This window comes from Watersipora subatra, chromosome 2, assembly GCF_963576615.1.
Source record: "Watersipora subatra chromosome 2, tzWatSuba1.1, whole genome shotgun sequence".
NCBI lineage: Eukaryota > Metazoa > Bryozoa > Gymnolaemata > Cheilostomatida > Watersiporidae > Watersipora > Watersipora subatra.
This window is the reverse complement of record NC_088709.1, coordinates 68,145,698-68,161,699: the sequence shown is the minus strand read 5'-3', so window position 1 is coordinate 68,161,699 and position 16,002 is coordinate 68,145,698. Positions and strand designations below refer to the sequence as shown.

General features: G+C 34.8%; 1 protein-coding gene across 1 annotated transcript in view; it reads right to left on the bottom strand.

The window, feature by feature from the left end:
• The window catches only part of LOC137388475 (uncharacterized), a 57,636-nt gene that overhangs the window by 23,894 nt on the left and 17,740 nt on the right, over positions 1-16,002 (bottom strand). Inside the window, exons 17-18 of the mRNA XM_068074961.1 lie at positions 14,731-14,877; positions 1,124-1,339 (exon numbers count right to left, since the gene is read on the bottom strand). Coding sequence (XP_067931062.1) covers positions 1,124-1,339; positions 14,731-14,877 — 363 coding nt within the window. The remainder of the gene's footprint in view (positions 1-1,123; positions 1,340-14,730; positions 14,878-16,002) is intronic.

Sequence of the window (16,002 nt, the reverse complement as noted above, 5' to 3'; positions counted from 1 at the left end):
GCCAGCTCCTGTAACAAACTAGCAATAAAAGAGTGAACAAACATCAATTTGGAAAATTTGTGCCTTGTTAATGGGTTTTTTGTCTGAGATAGTAAAAAGATTTTTCTAAATATTCAGCTTCAACAGCCTAAAATGAGCATACTTTTAATCAATTAGAATATACTTTGTTGTAAATATACTTTATACGCTAAAATATGTAACAATGTATACAGAATTAGTCTCCAAATTAAAATAAATAGATAGTTTCTAGCTATGGCAATAGTGACAATCTTGGAAATGACCTTGACCTGTTTAACTATATGTTCAACTGAAGTATTTTATAAATAAAAGTCTGCTTTAAAATAGGTTTGATGATGATTTGGAAGTTCCGCTGCTCTGAAGCCAGCTACATAAAGGCTACTATTTTAGAGTACTTTCTGCTTGTTTCTAAACATATTACATTTGTATTTGTTCGGTTATGTGCTGACAGGAGGAACTTGAGAGGAAAAGCATCAAATGTCTCTTCAGACCTAAATTAGAGAAAATATGACACCGTGTCTAAACTTTATTAAAAACGTTTAAAAAAATAGGTGAAACATAAATTAATCTAAAATATTTTTTGTAGCTTTGAAAAGGTTTTTGAATAAAACTCACATACAAAAGTTCCCTAGTTGTTTTATTTGGTCACAAACAACTTGTGATGACAACAGTTTAGCTGCTTGTAGAAAAATGCAAAGAAATTTGCATTAATTTAAAAAACTTGATGATTCCCGAACATTTAAAAAACCAAAAAATTCAGATCGGATAGTTGTACACCTCTGGTAAATGTAAAATATATATCATAACCTTCAATTTTGAAAGATAAAAAAACAACATGTCAATAAGCAAAAATGCTTATTCTTTTATTATTTAGTGGTGCAAAATACATATTAATACATAATGCTTCAAACTTCGCTATAACTTCTCAGTTGAGCTGCATTATAATGCTTCAAAAAATAACAAACTTTAAAACAATCAATTTACTCCATTTTCAGCTTATCCACTTGTTATTTTAAAAAGAACTTTTAACTATGAGAAATTGCACAAACAAGTTTTGATGTGAAATATCATAGCTAAATAAATTGTTATAGTAAAAAATACTTACTAAAATTCACATTGTCACCAGCTCCAGTAAAATCATCTAGAGCGCTTGAAGTAGTTAGATTGGTTGGATCAGTTGAATTGGTCGTAGCGGTTGTAGTGGTTGTAATGGTTGTAGTAGCTGGACCAGCAAAAATAGTTTGAAATGTTGGAGCGGCTGGAAGAGTTTGAGTGATTGGAGAGGATGGTGGAACAAGTGATTGGGATAATTGTGGCGTTACTAAAATAATAACCACTATTTTTTGCTGATTAAGACAACGACTTAGGAATTTATCCTGATGCTGCTAACCAACAAATAATGTCACATGATCTTTACTATAATAAGAGCTGTGTCTGTTCCTTTGTCCGTCTGTCTGTCTGTAATTTAGAAGCCACAGTAATAGCGTTACGAGAAAAAAGAGTGCCTCCCCTGGAAATGAGTCTGGCAATACTTAGACTTTGGGACACTGCGCTCCTCAACCACTTTTTCAATTATGAGAATAATTGTGCACATATTTATTACGCATGACGAGCTCTCACAGCGCAGGAGACTGCCAGTGTAGTAGTAATAGTTGTATGTGCAGACATGCATGCACCCACTCTAAACACAGCACATAGAGACCATGTCAGACACAATGCCTGCAATCATGGGACTTAAAACAACACACTAAGAAATATCCTTTTAACAACTTGCAAGGAGCAGCCTTGCTTGGTTGGGTATCAATTAAAGATTTTCTATATAAGAGCTTTTGAGTTCAGTTTTTCATCATGACAACAAGCAAAAGACTATCAAACCATTTTTGCTCATGTACTAATCTCTAAAGTTACTTGTTATAAATTGATGACTAAAGCTCATGTTGAATGGCAACTGCCAGCTAATTTCTAGGAGCACTTTTTATGCTTATCATGCATCCTCAACTTTCTTTGTTTCAAGTATAAGCATAAATTCATTTGCATCCTTTCCTATTGTCTACCTATATCTAATGCAGGTTTCAATAGCAAAAATTTGGATACCATGTAACTTAAATATTTCAAAACAGCTAAAAGTGTCATCTTCTGCAATGGTTATATGTTGTATATTCAAATTTATTTTTTTATTCAATTTATTCAAAATTTACATAAATAAATAAATTAAGTGTAGCTGTCACCGCCTCTAAACAGTATGCAGTAATATAACTGCTAATCAGTGAAAGCTCACAAACACTCGCGCCTGTTTCTATACATAGTACTGAACAGTATAAAGAAAAAAATTAGGTTATTACGCAGCTCTGAAACCACCCTGTTTATATAAGCAAACAAAACTTCATTCATTAATGCGAAACCTTTTTCTTCTTTGATAGGTAAGTAAAATGAAAAACTTTTGCCGGCCTCATGTACTCGTTAGTGTGCACATGGCGAACCTTGTAATTCAGTATAGAGATACATGTTGTATTCTATTGAAATATCCTGTAGATCTCCTGCAGGATATCCTGCATCTCACAAGACTGCAGTACTAGAAGGAAGTAGCACACAATAGTAGTAGGCAGGACTGAAGTCTTGTCCAATTGTACTGCGTGCTACAGTATGGTCAATTGTTGATGCCTGTTGTACTGTGTCTACACATACGTAGCTTAGATCCACTGCTGCTCAATTCAAGTGTAAACCTACAACCACTTGTAAAACTGCAACTACTAGAATAGCCTGAACTTTATACTATAACGCTGGAGTAACTTTCGATAGTGATAAAGTTATCCCTAAAAGGTTTTTTGGCACTTTTATCTCCAGCCACAAAGTAAGGTTAACAATATAAAATATTTGATTAAATAACTAAAAAAGCTGTTTATATGCTCAGTCAGTATTAAATTTTATACTGTTTTGTTATAACTACAGAACTTGAAAATTGTAGTCATTGCTACATGTAATAACAACACTTTCAACCATGAATCGCCTGTTTTCTACAGATTTACTTTTTGTCATTGCCAAATGACTGTTTAAGCCTGAACTTTTCTTTAAGGTCAAGGTCGACCTCTATGTATCTTTGTCGGTTATCGTGAAAAGATAGTTATAAAGTATCAAAGAGTTAATAAACTAGTTTCTTAATCAAATCAAATCATGTGAGGTAGAGAGAGTTTGATGGTTAACAAAACATAGCGCGACCAGAGAATTGAACCTATATTCTACTGCTTCTGCTTCAAAGTCCTATGCTGAACAAAAGTATGTAATGTTTTAAATACCCACAATGTTTCTGAGTTAGCCTTGTCACTCATTTCTTACATCTTCAATGTAGGCCACAAAGGCATTATGTAATATTTTTTTAAACCCCCATTTTAATACCTATGTTTGGTAGCCATGTAATCAAATATTACTTAAAACACCCAAAGACCGACAGCACAAATTGCAAGCTAGTAATTAGTAAGCTTTAGCAGGTTGTTTAAGGAAAAAGTAGTTTTTGCTTTTTCATTAATCAACTCTTATTAAATTTATATGTATCGTTGCGCTATTGTCTGTATTTTACATTTTATTACTTTCTGAGTAAGCAAAATTTATTTATGCATATCAATTTACATGTTTTATTGTTTATATTTTTTAATCTTATAACTGTTTTTTTCTACAGGTTTACCATTAATACATTCTACTACTAAATATACTAGAAATTCCACTGTCATACAGCCCATGACCAAAGTGATATTGGGAAAAAGAAAAAGAAAGGGTACTGATGGTTGATAAAGGCAATATTAGCAATCAAATGGCTCTGCGCTGCAATAGGATAACTGCAATGGTAGCTGTAATGTACTGGGTGTGGGTGTTATTATATACAGTACAACAAACAGCAATAATGAAAGGAAAAGATTGCATGTTTATATCTCTCCCCCTGCAATAGGAGAAATGCAATATTGGCCAATATTAGAAGTAAAATGCACTGATATTATTAGAATAACCAATATTAACATAGTAATAATAGAAAACCAATGCACAATTTTGTTTACATTTCAAAACGTCATAGCTAACAATATCAAAAAGTTGTGATATTTATATAGATTTTTAGAAAATCTATTTAACAAAACTATTTAGAAAAAATAATAACAGTAACATATTGCCCATCATCAATGTTGTTAGTGTGACTATAACACTTTAATAGTCATCCAAACTAATAATTAAATATTGTAATAATCTCATAAGAAGCATAAGAAAAAAATTTCATCGTCATTTCCTTTACTTACATGCTTTGGACATCAGTTAGAATACCAAAGTACTCAAAAGTTTCTAAAATGTCAGTTACTTTGAAATCAACAAAAAAACGATTTTAGTACTTCTACATTAATTACAGAAACCGTCGGCAATTCGACAATGCTATAGACTGGTGAAATGTGCATGCTATTATTTCGTGAATTGCGCACGACTCAATGGTTCTATTCTCTGTCGCTTGGAGGTTCATTTGCCGGTCTTAAGTTTGATAAAAGCAAGGCTTGACAAATTTTAATAACGATTTTCGGCCAAATTAATCTGTCTATTTGTGTATAATCCGATCAGATTGGTAAGTTTTAAGAATATGCCGACACTTTTCAAAGACTTGGTAACATATTTAAATATGTTTTTATGTGTTTTGTATTGTTATTATACTTAAACGACTCTACACAAAAATGGTTAAATTTTTTGATGAGATTTCGGTACAAGGGTTTACGACGTTGTTGATGAATAATTTTCGTGAGTTGTGTGCACATGAATTTATCATAAAACTCTCAAACATTCGCTCCGCTCGTTTGGTCATGGGATGATCTAATAAAAATGAACTAAAAAGTAGTCAAAACTATTTCAAAATCGTTTCATACAACAACCAACACATACATAAAAACATAAAACTCTATAATACAAAATTTCTGTCTCATGCAGCACAATACTGGAGTTAAAACTTATTTTTGTAAAGTAAGTTATAGCATAAGCTTTTATGGGTCTTTTCATGTTCTCTCTAAAGAAACATCTATTATCGAAATATCTATTATTGCCTTGAGGTACATGATGAGCAATTATCAATGCCCATGTACACTCATAAACATGGAATTGTCCTCTAAATGTCACTATGGGCTATTAAAATTTTATAGGAAGATACGCTGAAGATTCCAATAGTCACTTAGGACTGAGTGAATATGTATGTTGTACAACAAGGGGCAAGTTAGTATAGCCTGCAAACGTTAAATATTAACAAAGATCTCAGGCTATGTTTTCTAAAGATGATATGAGGAGATATTTATTTCCGCTTAATGCCCCTACGGCTTGCACACTAACCTTAGCAACATTGTGAGGACTATACAGTAACCTGGAGCTTGGGCTATACAGTTGGAGTCTTAACATAAGATATATTCATTACACTTATTCCTTACACATAGCCAATCAGAGAGCACCCAAGATTCTTACAGCCTACAGGTAGCAAGTTTAGAAACAGTTAAACTTGTGCTAGAAACTGTTCAGGCATATCCTATAGATTTCAATATTAGAATTTGCTATAGAATTACAAGAATAATTCACTATTAGAATATCTCAAAATCTACTAAATAATCTGTTTTTCATTTAATAATTTTTTCGTCCAAATAAAAATTTGATAAAATTGTGTATATAATCTATCTAATGAAATAAATAAGCAATAAACATAACAGTGGCAGCAGGTAGCTCGTTGTCAGCAATGCATTGGCAGGGTCTGCAACTACATAATTAAAATCGCAAAAAGTTGATATAGTGCACAATGCGTTGATATGAATTATAAATATCTAATGCAGTTTGTAAGAAGGAAACTAGACTCTAATAAAGTTCCAATTTTCTGACATAAGCTAAGGCTATCAAATACACTACATCAAGTATTTTTCAATCAGCCAGAAATTCGTTATTTGCATTATACGAGCACTGTTTTCACATGTACAGCACAAATATTTACTTTATAATAGCATTACTGACCATATCATATATAGTCAAGTTGATAAATAGTTGCTACTAGCAGTTAGATTGCCTGAAATTTTTTAGTTTTCAACCAGATAATTTGCAGACTGGTGTTTAAAAGTCTGGTTCTCCAGCACCAGACAAAGTTTTGAAACTACATATTTTTGGTGAGCTGACAGAAGGCTTTTAGCATGTGAGTGTAAAGTTTGATTGGACTCGTATATAAAACACTAGCTGTGCCACCTGGCGTTGCCCGTGTAATAGAAGAGTCTCTGGACAGAAAATTGATTTGTATTTAACGTATAACAACATTTGCCATTCTTACTTTCAAATTACATATTATGAGATAAGTGTGTCGTGTAGTTGAAATAAATTAAGAGAAAAATAAAAACAACTGTAAAGGTTTTAAAACTTTGTCAAACAACTGTACCTTTCAAGCTAGTAGCCTGGCATATTGCCAATGGAAAATTTCACTAAGCTAGTTAATAAAGTTAGGCTTCCAATGACGGTAAGCCATGACTTTGAGTCTGTATTGTTGTCCAGCTCAGCTGTTCTAATAATAGCTATAGCCGGATTTCCAACAGACGGATTTCCAACAGACGGATTTCCAACAGACGGACTTTGAGAAATATATATATATAAAGATTTACGCAGACTAACACACACACACGCACACACACCCGCACACGCACGCACACACACGCACACACACACACATGCGCGCGCGCACACACACACATTGACAAAAGGATATTTATTAATATTTCCTTTCTGACATCATTTGTTTGTATTGTGCTATTTATGCCTATTACATCTGTCAAATTTAGGAAGCCATGATTTTTAATTAAGCCCAGTAAGCAAATTTCTTTGTTATTGTTTAACAAATGAAAAAGTATTCACTGATCAGTCCACTAGGTAAAAAATAGTATGTAATTAATAGCCTGTGGTGAGTCACTCGTGTGGTAGGCTATGGTAGATGCTACCCTTAAAGAGTTTTAGTACTAAGTCTGTATCGTAGCAAGTTACATGTATGTGCATGTTATAGGCGGCTTAGATGGTTCCAGCCTAGCTTCAGTCTAGCAATCAAAGCGTGGGTTATAAACTGGTTCACACTATGTCGACGCTGTTTTCTTGACAATTATATGTCGATTATTTGCACCGTAAACGGAAAGCATCACCGAGGCAACGCGGATACTTTGGGAAAGCTTGGATCTGCTAAACTCCCTCAATAATTCGCTTAGCACTCTACACAGTCTGTGCAATGTGCACCACTTTGATGATGATGATTGGCTGTTGCGGACTGCTACATCTATATTTTCTTTCAGGACAGTTTCTAGTATCGAACTAGTATTTCATTGTTTCCGCAACTGCATTGTTTAATAAAAACACCATGCTGCGGACTATTTTCTGATGTAAACATGAATGGGTTTGTGATACTATGAACACTGTTATCACAATTACCAAAGTATTGTTTGATTAACCCCTACCTACGGTAATATATTGTGAGCTAGGTTTTAGCAGTCTCAGTTTGATGTGTACCACACTGCTGATTAAAGTCATTTTCAGATTTGCTAAGTATATTGACTATACATCTGGAATATGCGGAAGGCATATGTATATGCATAGGGGGTTGCATACACATGCATACACATATGCCTTCCGCATATTCCAGATGTATAGTCAATATACTTAGCAAATCTGAAAATGACTTTAATCAGCAGTGTGGTACACATCAAACTGAGACTGCTAAAACCTAGCTCACAATATATTACCGTAGGTAGGGGTTAATCAAACAATACTTTGGTAATTGTGATAACATTGTTCATAGTATCACAAACCCATTCATGTCTATATATTTGGTCTATACATAGACCCTATGTATACATGTACTCCTGCATACACCTGATGCATAGCCAAAATGCATAGAATGTGTGAGTACAACTATGTGCATGAGGCATGTATATGCAACATACATGTGTATATATGTATATTTGTATACATACATGTATACATTCTCATAACTTTAGAAAAGGAACAATAATTTTTCCGACTTTTTTGACACGCAATGATGTCCTAGCATAGTTTTAGAAAGTCTCAGTGACAACTGTGGCCTGAGATTTTTATTAACATTCTACAATTAGAAGACTAAAAAAACTAGCTTCTTGTGGAGTGAAAAGTATTTTTGACAGATACTATAACATTTATTAAATATTTTAATCTCCAGGCAATTGGAAATTTTTTTTATGTGTTTACAAAAGGAATAAATACGTAGAGTATAGGCGCACACTGACTCAGTCGGTGACCAACCATGATAAAGGAAAATTGAAAACCTGAACTCAATTAAACTCTTGAACTTAGTTAACTCTGGGGAGACTACTATAATCTGGATCCACTCATGACTCTGGGGAGACTACTATAATCTGGATCCACTCATGACTCTGGGGAGACTACTATAATCTGGATCCACTCATGACTCTGGGGAGACTACTATAATCTGGATCCACTCATGACTCTGGGAAGACTACTATAATCTGGATCCACTCATGACTCTGGGGAGACTACTATAATCTGGATCCACTCATGACTCTGGGGAGACTACTATAATCTGGATCCACTCATGACTCTGGGGAGACTACTATAATCTGGATCCACTCATGACTCTGGGAAGACTACTATAATCTGGATCCACTCATGACTCTGGGGAGACTACTATAATCTGGATCCACTCATGACTCTGGGGAGACTACTATAATCTGGATCCACTCATGACTCTGGGGAGACTACTATAATCTGGATCCACTCATGACTCTGGGGAGACTACTATAATCTGGATCCACTCATTAGTACAAAGTGGAACCACAAAAGGAAGAGAAGGCAAGCGCTGTAGAGATCGCAATGATGAACATTTGAAGAAATTACTGTAGTAACAGCTCGATACCCTTTAGGTCCATCGCGCATGCTATCCCATGCTAGTTCCTCTCATTCACTAGCAGTAAATGAATCAATCGTCAGATTTCCTACTAATTAGCATAAAATTTGAAGTTTGAATAACTTATGGTAATATGTGAATCAAAGCTTAGATTTATTCAGACACTTAGATTTAAAACATTATCCTGATAAACCTTAAGCATTTCAAAGCTTGTCTGTTAGAGCATCTATTTAAAACATTATCCTGATAAACCTTAAGCATTTCAAAGCTTGTCTGTTAGAGCATCTATTTAAAACATTATCCTGATAAACCTTAAGCATTTCAAAGCTTGTCTGTTAGAGCATCTATTTAAAACATTATCCTGATAAACCTTAAGCATTTCAAAGCTTGTCTGTTAGAGCATCTATTTAAAACATTATCGTGATAAACCTTAAGCATTTCAAAGCTTGTCTGTTAGAGCATCTTAGGCAATCATATATTAATGTAAACCAGGACTATCTGTGGTTCCTATCATATGGTGAAAGCTTACCTGAATATAGCGTACAGATATAAAGGAGCACTGTAAACATCCACATACTGGCTGCTGCTTGCTATCACTGCTAGACAGGTTTATATCCTAGCAAAGGTATGATGAAGCATATTTGCTAAGCGTATACCACTTTTTCCATTGATACTAATGCAAACTTCCTTCTTCGAAGTACCTAACCTATATACAAAGCTAACCTTTCATTGCCTTGTAAATAAAAGACAATAGTGATTTGCTGAGTCTTTCAATGCACCATTTTGATAAAATCTTTTCTTTGATGTCGATAGAATGTAGTTTCGGCAAGCCGCTGAAGTGGTCAGCAATGCCGGAGATATCAATGTCAAACTTGCCAGGTTATTGAAGTATGGTTGGTATTTGTAGTGACCAAGTACACATTTAGCTACAGCTCTATATCCAGTACATTTTAGAGAAGAAATCAACACAGGGACTGCCACATAGAAAACTAATAACGGAGCCATTCTAATAACGGAGATAATGATCTGCTAAACTCTAAAAACTTAAAGAGTTAATCTTCAGTAACTGTTGTGATAACCCTGCCATCTACAATCTAGTCATGAACAACTTGACTATTGAGCAGGTGTTAGAATTCACCCCTTTTGGCACAATTCTGAACCAGAAACTAGACTTTAAAGCCATTACTGAAAAGTGTGTATCCAAAGCTCACAAAAGGCTATATATTATAAGTAAACTGCGGCATCTGGGTATCAACGCTAGTCTCATCAAAACATGCTATAAATCTTTTATCGAAAGTGTTCTGACTTACCATCTGGTAGTTGTCTTCTCCCATCTCACCAATGACAGAAGTTATTACAAAGGGTTGTAAAATCAGCTATGAAGCTTAATGGTGTTTCAGAGTTGTAGTCTTTCCAGCAACTATATGACTACCACCTAGCCACTAAAAGCTTAAGGTTAATAACTTCAGAAGCCACACCAATCTTAGTTTTGACAAAACTACCTTCAAAGCGTATGTCTACAATAAAATTTAGAGTGAACCTACGCAAACACTGTTTTAGATCCAAGTGTATATCGAATATTAATCACATTTTCATCAAGTAATTTGATTTTTATGGTTTTACATTTTCATTTTATTTATGTATTTTTCAGTCAGCATCAGTTTTTTTATGAGCAAATATACAAACATTTTTGTTTCTCTTACTGAGACACACACACACGCATGCACACGCATGCACACGCATGCACACACACGCACACACACGCACACACGCACACACACACACATGCATGCGCACACACACGCACGCACACACACACTTTAACGTAACTCCAATAAGGGGACAAATAATGTTTGGACTTCAAGTTTAAACCTTTTGTTTAAACAAGTTTCTATGTCCCTGTCAACTACATGGCAGCTTACTGGGATTATGTCGCATGCATTCCAAGTAATATTCAAGTCATCAGTTTATAAAATAACTTTCGGTTCATTTATTAGTCTCAAGCTTATTTTTGCTGCAAAAAAGCTTTTTCATCAGTTACTATGCGTATGGAAACACAGTGAGTGATATAATGCTTCTTATCACTGATGAAAACTGCTTCTAATTGCGATTAAATTGCTTCTACAAAATTTATGGTGTATTTTTAACTGTGATAACACGTTTTTGGATAACTGAAATGATCTGTTAAGCAGTTGACGTCAATTTATTCCAAAACAATGATTATATGAGGAATTTTCAAACTATTACTTAATGCTTGGTACATCCAAGTGGTATGTTCGTCATACCCAACCACTTATGGAAGATTACTGGTATACCTTTGATTGTCAATAAAACAAGCTAATAACCTTACTACAATAAGAGCCCCGTATATTCATCTGTTACAAAAAAATGTAACACCCAAGATTTGAACTCAAGTATCCAAATTCGCAGCCAAGCCACCAGCAACTGCACCACTGGACCACCTTCTGCTGTATTATGGAATAATTGTGCTCATACTGATTACATATAACAATGATCTCTTATACCCCATGAGACTGCCATTGTACTAGTAATATATAGCACTGCATAGTAACAATATATTATACTATTACTATTGCATTATTTGCACTTTTGTTAGTAAAAAAATCATGCAGCTATGATGCAAATATTTAAATTTGTGCTGAGAAATTGGTGCAAAAAAGAGCTGATTTTAGGGCAGAGTTACATGTTTGAGAAAATTGAGAGGAGGGGGTGGGGTGGTAGCAGATTTCTTAAACATGGACAGCAGAGAGTAAGATATGTCGAAAAGAAACAAAAAAAAAGCATTTCACTCGAAATGATTTGTCAAGCTTTAGCAACAAAACTGCAAAATCTTAAAATATTGTGCAATAACTCCGAGAAGATGTTTCATTATACTGTAGTTGTCTAGCAAATATTTTGTGGTAATTTCTTGAGTGCACACACAAGATGCCTAGCTTTTGTCAAATTAGTGTCTTCAAACTAATTTTAAAATAGGCTACATGAAAGCGTAGCGAAAACCTGCAGAACACTAGCACCTACAGTATTCAGTACCTGTATTCAGTACAGGTACACAGTACCTGTAGTATTCAGGCTAAAGGTGCAAATACACTAAGCGATTTTATCGCGTGCATCATGAGGAGAGCGAAGATATCGCTGGAGTGTGCCTAAACACACATGAGCGATTCACCAGCAAACGATAATGTGGGCACGCTCACAAACTGTCACAATAAAATTCCATATCATTAGTTTCTTCAGAGTTGTTGATACACTTAAGTCAATATGACGCCTTGTAGACAATGATGTAAACAACTTCCGCTTTTGTTATTAGGCCTACTCACGGATTGTACACTACAAGAAAATGTAAGAAAAAATGATTCTTGTATTTTTAACAGTAATATTTTACAGTTTTTGTATATAGTTTACTTTATAGTATAGTTGTTTATTTTAAATAAATAAATAAATACTTATAAATAAATTAATATAACAATAAATAACAACAATAAATAAACAATAATTATAACAATAAATAAACAGCAATAAACAATAAATATTTACCATTTTCAAATTGGTCAACCTGCACAGTGATCGACTCTCGAATGTTGGTTTTCCACTGGGTCTCTTTGTAATTTTGTGTGCTGTTTCGTACAGAACTGGGTGTGTTCTTATTAAATCTATGAGTTATTCAGTGTTCTTTTTGATAATGTTTCAATCGTAGCTCACTAAAAAATGTTGTTGCTGTACGTACGTTGGTGAACATCAATATGAAAAAATTACCAGCCATTGAAGTGCATTCTGGAAAAAACCAACTAATCAAAACGCATCTTGCTAGCGATAAAGTTGTGATAGAGAATGTCTAGGGTTATCCCTTTGCATAAGCTCGTTGAGCGAGTTCTATCCCAGATTAGCGCCAGGCAGCACCGATATCACACTAAATATCGCCTAGTGTGTTTTCACCCTAAGAGGTCACTAACTAGCTGCATACACTATTAGTCAAGCTATCGATAGAGACTATCCAGTCGATTGAGTACAATGACAGGGGTGGTCACACAAGAGCCAAAACGAACTAAACGACGCAAAACGATGTCGCTGTCAGTTGTAAACCGTTCGGCCAAAAACATTTCTGGTCGAAACGAACCATTTCGGTCCTGCTTGAAATTTCGCGGCCGAACCCTTGCTCTTATTGGCTGGTTAAAATTCTAGCAAGCACGCGTCACATTTCTCCTTACGTGTGTGTGAGCAAAGTTAAAAAAGAAATGGGACGATCTTTCTATTTTGTTAAATAACCAACATGAAGCAATTTACGACAAGGCTACAATTGTTGCAAAACTGTAAGATGTTGCACTTAAGTTTTGCATAAATGTAAGACAATGGTTGTGGTTTTCTTTCGTGTAGAATAGAAGTAATGTGTCATACTCATCCTGATGAAGAAACCGTGCCTGTTTTATTTATGTAAAACCACAGTACTATGATAAAGACGGTTTTTGTTGGTTATGTACTCAGCATAGAAAAACATTCATACAGTCAAACATGGATAACTCGCCCACGGATAGCTCAAACACATGGTTAACTCGAACGGTTTCTTTGGTCCGTTCCCACGTAATGATAAATTGATATAGATAACTCGAACTCAACACTGTTAACTCGAACTGTTTTTTTGCCCAACGGCTACCGAAACTGATATGTTATTGCTTTAAAAAATCACTTTATTCCAAGCCATAGAGGTAAACCTCAACTTTTCGTAATTCATAAGCGTCGTTATTACCACCATCGGCAAAATATTTTTGTCAAAGACTTTTCTAAAGGTTTGGTGAAATTTGATTTATACCAAATATCCACTTAGCGATCGCCCTTCAGAAGCAAGGTAAAGTGAGGTAATCTTTGCATAAACTTCAAGAAAAATCGGCAAAGTTGATCATGGGTAAAACGCTCAAAAGAAAAAGATGTCTTTTTTTTAGCATTTCAACAACGATCAAGTTTTGCCAATGTCAATCTAAAAAATGTCCTGGCAATTGGTGTGTAATCGTATTTTGAGGTCTTATGTAGCCTAACGATGTCTAAGGCAATGGTGAGACAAGTCGAGGTAAGTGATGCTTTTACCATGGTATTAATGCTATCAGATTAACAGCTTTATCGGCTTCTCGGTGCTACGACATATAATCTATACGGCAACTCACGGATCGGCTCATTCTACAGTGTCAAATCAAGGTATGCACCTGCACGTTATTTAACAGCAATAACATCACCTCAAACAACAAACCAATCTCAAGTGATAGAAAAATCTCTAAACTTTTTGATAAAAACGTTTTAAACTTTACATTAGAAGCATTTAATTTGAAACAAGCAATTTGTGCTTTTGATTTATATTATAGTTTGTATATGTACATGTATCTACTAATAAATAAGTAAATACATGGACTTGTGACAGTGCTCTGATAACTTGAACGCTTTGATAATTCAAACACTTTCGCTCGGTCCCGTGAAGTTCGAGTTATCCATGTTTGACTGTATGTTAAAAAAAATATAATTTTGTTGAAGGGAAGGGTTGGCAAAATCTTTGTATCGAGTAATTTATTTTGAGCAGCTGAACGATCTTCTGATAAATCTGCTGCGTAATTATAATTAATAATTGTTTGTCAAAGTTTTTTGTTTACAATAGATATTTTTAGCTCAAATACATAAAAACTACCAATGAAACAGTGTCCTGGCTTTATACGTATGGTATCGAGGAAGCGAAGTAGCTTTGGATGCTGTGTGACATGTTGCTTAGCCGAACCGAAGTAAAACAACCTCCAAACCAAACCTGTCGGTTCGGCCATCGTGTGACCATGGCTTAACACGGCTATAGCCAGATCGGCCAACAAGATCGGAGCCAGCACAGCTGAGACCATCTCGGCTGTTAAGGACCAAGTCGGCTCTGATAACGAGGCTATAACCAGGCTCGGCTAAAGCCAGACACATTATTGCATATAATACTAAAACCAGTCATGACGCCCGGCCAGGCAAGCTTGAAGAGACAGAAATTATTCAGCCAGAAGCATTACATATATAAGAAGCCCAGATGAGCGAAAAAAAGTGGAATGCTTGGAAGTTTCACACTGCGTAATTTGCTGTATGTTCATTGCATTTTGAACTGTAGTCTAATATTAATGTTTACTGCAAAATACATATTTAATGCCTTGAACTGGAATGATGCAAGGCATTATTGGCTTTATTGGCTTTGCTAAAATAGGGTTTTATGATGATAATAACAGTAATGATCTTGCTATTTAAAAGTAATAGTATATTCATCATCAGAAGAGTAGCAACTATGAAGGTAAATATACAACAAAAGGTTCTAAAGGTTCTGTATGAGCCTGCAGGGTTTCTTCTAATTTAAACATTTAAATGTGACAGTTTGCATTTATGTACAACTTAGCTATAATCACGTTTCTTGAAATTTAAATAATACCTAAAATTTAAGAGCAGTCGCAAAAAGTTGGAGCAGTCCTTTGCTAACAAACAAATTTTTAGACATTTTCAAACAAAGCCATGAGACATGGTTTGAGCTCAAACAAATCTATGGGACGCTTCAAGCTCCTGATGTCCTTATATAGTTTCTATCTCTTGGAGACTCTACCAAGGAACCATTGATTAAATAAATCAAGAAATACCACCAATTGTGACCCCTGAATAGGGTCACAATTGGTTTGACCAAAGGATGGCTTGTCATATTCTCTGACCGTACCCTTCCTTTGAATCCTTCACCACTTACATTTATTTTAACAAATTGAAAAATACACAAATTGTAGATCAACAATATTTGGCGTGCTAATAAAAGTTTATAGTAGGAACTTGTTACAACTTTTGAGAATTTATTCGAATAATTTTTCTGATAATAATACTAGAAATTCCCCTGTCATACAGCCCACGACCAAAGTAATATTGGGAAAAAGAACGGGTACTGCTGGTTGAGAAATGCAATATTAGCAGTCAAATGGCACTACAGTGCAATAGGATAACTAGAAATTCCCCTGTCATACAGCCCACGACCTGATAATGGAATAAATGGTAATGGAAAAAAAGGGTAG